Source organism: Citrus sinensis, chromosome 5, assembly GCF_022201045.2.
Source record: "Citrus sinensis cultivar Valencia sweet orange chromosome 5, DVS_A1.0, whole genome shotgun sequence".
Classification (NCBI taxonomy): Eukaryota; Viridiplantae; Streptophyta; class Magnoliopsida; order Sapindales; family Rutaceae; genus Citrus; species Citrus sinensis.
The window spans coordinates 34,045,145-34,054,140 of record NC_068560.1 but is presented as its reverse complement, the minus strand read 5'-3'; the positions used below and the strand labels follow the sequence as shown (position 1 = coordinate 34,054,140).

The 8,996-nt window shown below is 35.6% G+C and overlaps 1 protein-coding gene across 1 annotated transcript; it reads left to right on the top strand.

Moving 5' to 3' along the window:
* Nucleotides 1-2,574: 2,574 nt before the first annotated feature.
* On the top strand, nt 2,575-6,293 carry LOC102624202 (LRR receptor-like serine/threonine-protein kinase RGI2). Its single transcript, XM_006472882.4, has 2 exons — nt 2,575-5,599; nt 5,709-6,293. Exons 1-2 carry the CDS (start codon nt 2,791-2,793, stop codon nt 6,149-6,151), a joined length of 3,252 nt encoding a protein of 1,083 aa, XP_006472945.2. The 5' UTR covers nt 2,575-2,790; the 3' UTR covers nt 6,152-6,293.
* The last annotated feature ends 2,703 nt before the right edge of the window (nt 6,294-8,996 follow it).

The window sequence follows — 8,996 nt, the reverse complement described above, 5'->3', positions numbered from 1 at the left end:
AAAGAATTAAAAGTGAAATAAGTAATAAATATCTTATCGTCTCAAGTTTATTTGAGATATAAAGACGGAGTGGGGAAAAAATTGGAGAAATTGTTAGTGGATAAATTCTAAAACAAATTGAGCTATAAACTTGTAAATAATACTATAGCAATTTTATAAAGCATAACAAGGATAGCTAGTTCTATAAAGAGTAATGCTATACTTAGTTAAAATAATTAATTTATATCCCAACTGATATATCACTTATAAATTTTTTTATCATTTAAATGAGAAATGAAAAGATTTAATAACTAATTATCACTTGAGCCAATCAAATAATGCCACATCATTTACCATATAGTTGGGATAAAATCTAAATATCCCAACTAAATAAATATAGCATTATCATTTTATAAATATTGTGAACAACATTAGTGTGATAGTCCAAAAACTGAAAACATTTGTCAAACTTAGCCCAACTTTTTCCTTTACTAGTATCACAGACTCTAAATATGTATAATAATAACACTATTCGTGTATGTGGACTTTAATTAGTTATAGAAATAGATGCTAAACAAAAAATGATTTACATGTCATAGTTATATTTTTAAAACGTGCCGATATTTACATTTGATATATACAAGTTATAGATTTTTTTTTCCTGCATTCTATGTTATCAAAATGAAAAAAACATTTTAATTTACAGGTCGTTTGATATCTATCTTTTACAGTTGAATCAACCAATTTAGTGTCTCAGTTTAGGGTAGCTTACATGCAGAATTCATAAAGATGGGTGTGGATGTGTGGCAAGCTCTGCAAAAAAGGCCAAATTAGTAATACTCTTTGTATATAGGATTTGATGAGAAGGTTCATGCATGATGCACTGGAAAGGAAATGGGTCCTCCTATTGTTATCCCTTCACAAGATGATTGGCTCTACTTTGATGGTAACAACTTTTTATATCAAATAATACAAACTGATTTTGAGACCTTACCATAATTATTCCACTGAAAAAAATGGTTGTGGTGTCTAGCTCTTTTTCTAGTGTTGCTCTGTCATCTTCACACCACAAATTGACTTGCGTTCTAACTCCAAAAAGATGAACAGTCACCATTTATGCTTTGGAAGATTGCAGATATTGCTATCAATCACTTGTTGCAACAAATCCCCATTGAGATATAACCGCTGTTTAGTTGCCGTTTCACCTAAAAGTTTGTATGTAAGTTCTTAATGCCCATTTCCATACATATAAGATTGATATTAGATACACTTTTTAACTTACCATATATCAGGTAAATGACTAATATCAAATAGGTTTTGTCACGTCAACTAAGTCTAAATAAAGAGAACACATAAATAAATTCAAACATTTAAAAGAGAATATTTAAATAATTACAAATTCATGGTATTGACAAACTCGCACCCTACACTACTCTTTGCCATCTCGAGAGATTTACGGATTGAATCAAGAACATCTAATTTCCTTAATTAGTGATTTCTAGAAATTTCTTAATATGAAAAACTCCGCTATGCAAGTTAAAATATTTCCTCCCATCAAATTATAAAATTATGAAGAATATTGGGTAATGAAAATGACATTGTCGGCATTATGCTTTTGTTTTGGGGTATCGCTAGATTCGATGGCCAAGATATTGCCAAGTACAAGAGATTAATACAACTTCATCAAACATTCTATGGTGGATTGTATTTTATATATAAAAACACACCACATGTTAGTTCTGGTTATGGAGTAACAAACCTAAAAATATAAATTACATAATTTAAATTTTAAATTTATTAAGTTAGTCTGAAAGATACACATGATATATTTAATTTTAATTTTTAGCAATGTAAATGAGAACTTAAAAGTTTCAGCATTAAAATCTAACATAAATTCTGCAATTTAAATATAAAATACATAAATTCATCACAAGTATTTTTACTAAAAAAAACAAAAACAGAGAGCAAAGAACCACACAATCCACAAACTAGCATCCAAGAGTAGAACCCATGATCCATCTCATTCAACACCAAGCTCCAAGAGATCTCATTGGCCACCACCGTTAGCACCCATCCAATATGATTCCTATAATTATCTTATATACTACTTTTAAGTTTAGTGTTAGATCTCACTCTTACTTCATATATATTTTTTCAATTATGAATACATAAAAAAATAGTGAGAGTTAACGATGTATAGTGAATTTTTTTTTCCTTTGTCAAATACGCTTGCTACATGCAGTAAATTTTGGTTTATATTTTCAAAACCGTCCATCACCTACAAAATTACCCGCAGCAAATAAATTTTTATAGGCGAATTTCTGTGGTTACGTGGATTTGCGGATAAAATTAATATCCCATGATATTAAAAGTATTTAAAACTGTATATAATCTACCATTACAGGCTGTTATTTTACAATCCCAGTATGGAAAAAATGCAAGTGAAGAGTGTAATATTAAATTGGTAATAATTTAGAAAGGAGACGAGCTTTTTTTCATTGCACAAAAAAGTGAAGCAATCTAGGTACCCTTATACCCATAACATTCACTATTCATTTCTGCATTGAAAACCATGAACTTAATTACCTGATGGCAGTTAGTGCATGCTTTTTTAATATCTTGTACAAAAGACATCCAGATTACACATATCATCTCTTTTCTTTTTTGAGAAACTGAAAGCAACCAAGAGCATACTACAGTATCCCAATCCACTATCCGCAATAAAAGCAACACTCACAGAGATTTGAGGGACTGGTTTATGCTAAAACTAGATGAGATCAAAATAGTGCAAATACACAACAAGGGCTCATCATGTCAAGAAATGAAATCACAATTATTCTTCTGTTTGTTAACATCTCATTGTTTCCAGCTATTAGCGCCTTGAACCCAGAAGGCCTCTCTCTTCTGTCTTGGCTTTCAACATTCAATTCATCTTCCTCAGCTACTTTCTTCTCTTCATGGAATCCATCACACCGAAATCCATGCAACTGGGATTATATCAAATGTTCCAGAGACGGGTTTGTTTCAGAAATTGCAATAACTTCAATTCATATTCCCACCAGCTTCCCCTATCAGCTTCTGTCCTTCAGTCATCTCACGAGTCTTGTCCTGTCCAATGCCAATCTCACTGGAGAGATTCCTCCTGCAATAGGAAACTTGTCTTCATTGATCAACTTGGACCTCAGCTTCAATGCTCTGACAGGGAATATCCCAGAAGAAATTGGAAAGTTAGCCGAATTGGAGTTGCTGTCACTGAATTCCAATAGCATACATGGTGGAATCCCAAGAGAGATTGGAAACTGTTCAAAGCTTCGACGGCTTGAACTGTATGATAACCAGCTCTCGGGAAACATTCCTGCTGAAATAGGGCAGTTGGAGGCTCTAGAAATCATCCGTGCAGGCGGCAACCCAGGAATTCATGGTGAAATCCCTGAGGAAATTTCAAACTGTAAAGTGCTAGTTTTCCTTGGTCTTGCAGATACTGGGATTTCAGGGCAGATTCCAAGAAGTGTCGGGGAACTGACGAACCTCAGGACTCTTTCTGTTTACACAGCCAATATCACTGGTTATATTCCAGAGGAAATTGGTAACTGCTCAGCTTTAGAGAATTTGTTTCTTTATGAGAACCAAATTTTTGGGAAGATTCCTGATGAATTGGGTTCTTTGAAGAATCTCAAAAGGTTGTTACTATGGCAGAACAACTTGAGTGGGAGCATTCCAGAAGCCTTAGGGAATTGCTCTAGCTTGACTGTTATAGATGTCTCATTGAATTCTCTGGGTGGTGAAGTTCCAGTGTCTCTTGCAAATTTAGTTGCATTGGAGGAGCTTCTTCTATCTGGAAACAACATTTCTGGGGAAATTCCATCATTCTTTGGCAACTTTTCCCGTTTAAAGCAACTGGAGCTAGACAACAATAGATTCTTTGGACAGATTCCACCCACAATAGGTCAACTAAAGGAGCTTTTGCTGTTTTTTGCCTGGCAGAATCAGCTGCATGGAAACATACCAGAGCTAGCCTACTGTGTGAAACTTCAAGCATTGGATCTTTCACACAACTTCCTTACGGGCTCAGTTCCAAGTTCTCTTTTCAATCTCAAGAACTTAACCCAGTTGTTGTTGATATCAAACAGATTTTCAGGTGAAATTCCACCTGAAATCGGCGGTTGCACTGGCTTGATCCGTTTACGACTAGGATCAAACAACTTCTCCGGTCATATTCCATCACGAATAGGCTTGTTACATAGATTGACCTTCCTTGAGTTGTCAGAAAATCAGTTCACCGGAGAAATTCCTCCTGAGATCGGCAACTGCACTCAGCTAGAAATGGTAGATTTACACCAAAACAAACTCCAAGGCACAATTCCATCATCTTTGGAATTCCTCTTTGGTCTTAATGTTTTAGACCTTTCAATGAACAGCATAGGAGGCACCATTCCTGAAAATTTGGGCAAGCTAACATCTTTGAACAAACTGGTACTCAGCAAAAACAACATTACTGGTTTGATTCCCAAGTCATTGGGTCTCTGTAAGGATTTGCAGCTGTTGGATCTGAGCAGCAATCGAATTAATGGCTCCATCCCAGAAGAGATTGGTCGCTTGCAAGGACTTGATATCCTCTTGAACTTGAGTTGGAATGCTCTGACAGGCCCCATTCCAGAAAGCTTCTCAAACCTATCAAAACTGGCTAACTTAGATCTGTCCAACAACATGCTTACGGGAAGCTTAAAAGTTCTGGGTAGTCTTGACAATCTTGTTTCTCTAAATGTCTCATACAATCATTTTTCAGGTATCCTCCCTAACACCAAGCTCTTTCATGACCTTCCTGCCTCTGCGTTTTATGGCAATCAACAGCTCTGCGTCAATAGAAGCCAGTGCCACATAAACAATAGTCTCCACGGCAGAAATTCAACTAAAAATCTTATCATCTGTGCTCTTCTCAGTGTAACTGTAACTTTGTTCATTGTACTTTTTGGAATCATACTATTTATCAGATTTCGGGGAACCACATTTAGAGAGAATGACGAAGAAGAAAATGAGTTGGAGTGGGATTTCACCCCATTTCAAAAGCTCAATTTCTCTGTAGATGATGTCGTGACTAGGCTTTCAGATACAAACATTGTTGGCAAAGGTGTCTCTGGCATTGTTTATCGCGTTGAGATTCCATCAAGACAGGTCATTGCAGTAAAGAAGCTATGGCCAGTGAAGAATGGTGAGCTTCCAGAAAGAGACCAGTTTTCTGCAGAAGTTCAGACTCTTGGATCAATAAGGCACAAAAACATAGTCAGGCTTTTGGGATGTTGCAACAATGGAAGAACAAGATTGCTCTTGTTTGATTACATCAGTAATGGAAGTTTGGCTGGACTGCTACATGAAAAGAAAGTTTTTCTGGACTGGGATTCGAGGTATAAGATTATACTAGGAGTAGCTCATGGGTTAGCCTATCTTCACCATGACTGTGTTCCTCCGATCATTCACCGTGATATCAAGTCCAACAACATCTTGGTAGGACCACAATTTGAAGCTTTTCTAGCAGATTTTGGACTAGCAAAACTTTTTGAATCTTCAGAAAGTTCAAGAGCTTCCAACTCAGTTGCAGGTTCTTATGGTTACATTGCTCCTGGTGAGTACTAAATGCTTTCAGATTCCAATGAAAAGGAAAAATTCAATGTTACTGCATTCGTTCTCATTAATTTTAAATTCCAGAAAATAACCCATGCGTGTTATTGCAGAATATGGATACAGTTTGAAGATCACTGAGAAGAGTGATGTGTACAGCTATGGGGTCGTGCTTCTAGAGGTCTTAACTGGCAAGGAACCAACGGACAGTCGGATTCCAGACGGTGCTCACATTATAACTTGGGTCAACGGAGAACTAAGAGAAAGAAAAAGGGAATTCACAACAATTCTTGACCGGCAACTGCTAATGCGATCGGGCACACAAATTCAAGAAATGCTTCAGGTGCTGGGAGTGGCTCTCCTCTGCGTAAATCCTTGCCCAGAGGAACGGCCAACGATGAAAGATGTGACGGCAATGCTCAAGGAAATCAGACATGAAAATGATGATCTTGAAAAGCCAAATTCTCTCAGCAGAGCAGTGACAAATCCAAAGGCTGCAGTTCATTGCTCTAGCTTCTCTAGATCGGCTGAACCTCTAATTAGATCACCTTCCTAATTGCCATAGTCCCAGAAATCTTGCACCTCAGTTCATTGATATTTTTTCAAGCAACAAAATAATTCGTATAGATTGATATCATGTAGCATTAATACTATTTTATCATTTTCATATAATAATAATTTAAATTTTGCTTCATTTACATTCAGAGTATTGCTTCAGCTCAATTTCTCCAGGAGTAACCATTTTTTTTTTGAATATTGATTACACATTAGATTTATTGTATTGTATAGATATTTACAACTGCTATTATAGCAGACATTACATTGATATTTACAATCAATTATGTATCACATTATTACATTAAATTCAATGAAGTACATACCCAGACAAATAACCCTCACAGATATTTACAACTGCTATTATAACATATATTACATTGATATTTACAATCAGTTATGTATTATATTATTACATTAAATTCAACGAAGTACATGTCCAGACAAATAACTCTCATCGACGAGAGATGTCTCTAGTTCACTCGTATTTTGTAAAGGATGACTTATAAATATTTTAGCCCCCCACAATATTTTTGTGGTGGCTTAAACCGACGTGAGGGCAGCAGCCCAACCACTTCGGCCAAATATCTAGTGGCTCATAAGTAACCACTTAGACCGTAACAAATGACAAAAAAGATGACACATATTTCTAATTTTCTACAGTAAAAATAATTATGCGAATTGCAATAACACAAACTAACCCTTTTTACTTTTTCCGCAAGTACAGAACATCGTAGCTCTAAAAGAAGGGACCCAAGTGTCATCAAGCTGATGAGTTATGTTTCAATCAGGGAAAAAGTAGATAATATCCGTCTAACCATTCAAATTATTGCCCTAAACTACATGTGAAAAAGATAAAATTGTCACAAACTGTCATCTCAGCAATCCAAAAAATTTGCTTCACGTTGACAGCATGAGGTCACAAAAAGCAAGCAATAATGGAAAACACTACAGTACCAGAAATCAATCAACATGGCCCTCATTGCAATTGCAATTGCAGTTTTCACTCTGGGGACCAACAGAAACTAACATAGTTTTCAGTCCCATTGGGTTGTCTGGGGGAAGCTGGAGCCAAAATAAAAGCAAATAAAAAGCCAAGGTGGGCACACAATCTTGGTTGGCACGAGTCAAATAGTACATGAAATTATGGAGATGCAAAAGGACCACAATTCTCCACAAAGCTTTCTCAAAATCTATTTCAATAAAGATATAGAAATCTCTTTCCCCATGTTCTTGAAAGGATTCATTGCTTCCAGCCATGTGATATCAAACATATCCTAGGCCCACAAGTAGCTTTGGCACCTTATCAATCTCTAATGGCCAAGAATGCAAGCAACGAGTAGCAGAAGTAACATATTTTGAGATACATTTTATAAGCAATTTGAACCTGAAAGAATTAAGAGAAATATAGAATTAATTCCATTCGTGGTCAGCTATATTTGTATGCTTTCTTTCTAGAACTACTAACAAGTTATTAACCCCCACGGGGGGGTAGGGGGGTGGTGTGACACAAAACAGGGAGAGTTATTGCTGAACTACTTTTGTCCTGCTCTGGATATAATGACTCTGTTAATGCACTGTGATGATTGTTAACAAGGTACACTAGGACCCCCAACCATTTCAGTAAAAGGACAGAAACCCCAAACATGTAGAAAAGATATGCAAACCCCTCTCTGTTACAAGTAAGTTCCGTTAGTTTGGTTACTTTAAATCTCTTTCATAGTTTTTGAAAACTTTTCTTCATCTTCTAGGTCTACGAACAAAAAATATTTAAAAAATACATCGCCATTTTCTAATGATATCCTAAGCTGTCAAGCTGCTAATGCATATTACATTACATTCATCTTTATTATACTAAACGTAAATTTGAAGATACAAAGACGTTTTATGCTTCCTGGTACCGAATCCATTATAAAAGCTAGGAAGCTTTTGAATTTAACTGTTATTACTGCTGTTTTACTCCCTCAAAAATAATAGTAGAACAGATTCATTTATACCAAATTAGGATTTGATGTTACAGGAGTATTATCAAATCAGATCATAAAGGATGACTAGTTCAAATTTACCTTCTACCCTAGAACACTACAAAAACCTTGTAACGTAATTTTCGGCTTTTCATTAAATATCATCCAAATCAAGTGCCCATAATGATACTTATATTTCTTTGATATTCTTGAAAACCCATGACAAAAACATTCAAGCATTCAGAACACTGACTCATGAACTGCAGAAACCAACTCAACTAAGAGAAAATAATTGCTTCTTTACATTCAAGTTTTCCCTAAACATGAAATGGGGTCCCATTTATCACTTTAACAATAATTAATAACTCATATTTTGGCATGAATTTGGCAGAACTCATAATCAACCACTTCAATAATAGTTAGAATGACAATTGCTACTCTCAAGCAGGCCCCTGATCCACTGGACTAGTAATCGTGCATCACTTGTTAATTTTTTAGTACACCTCATATTTTAATCGAACTGGCGCAATGCCATTATAAGTTAAAAACAGGGATGCTAACTTTATAGTTGGCATTAAAAATGCTTATATTTTATATAATTGATCTCACGGAGGCCATACCAGAAGCACAGCCATGCTTGTTTGTGTTATTCGGCTTTGTCTTTGGGTCTTTGGACTTGAACTTTTCAAATCACTGAGATTATCTTTGGACATGTCTAGTTGAAGCAATGAGATTATTACTGTATGGATTGCACGCATCTTGAAATATTGTTTCATATGTTCTAAACATTATGTGTAAGGGCAGATCCCCAAAACCTATTAGATCCCAAGAGATTATTGCATGATTCCCATAAAGCCTGTCAGACTGTTCAGAATTTTCTTA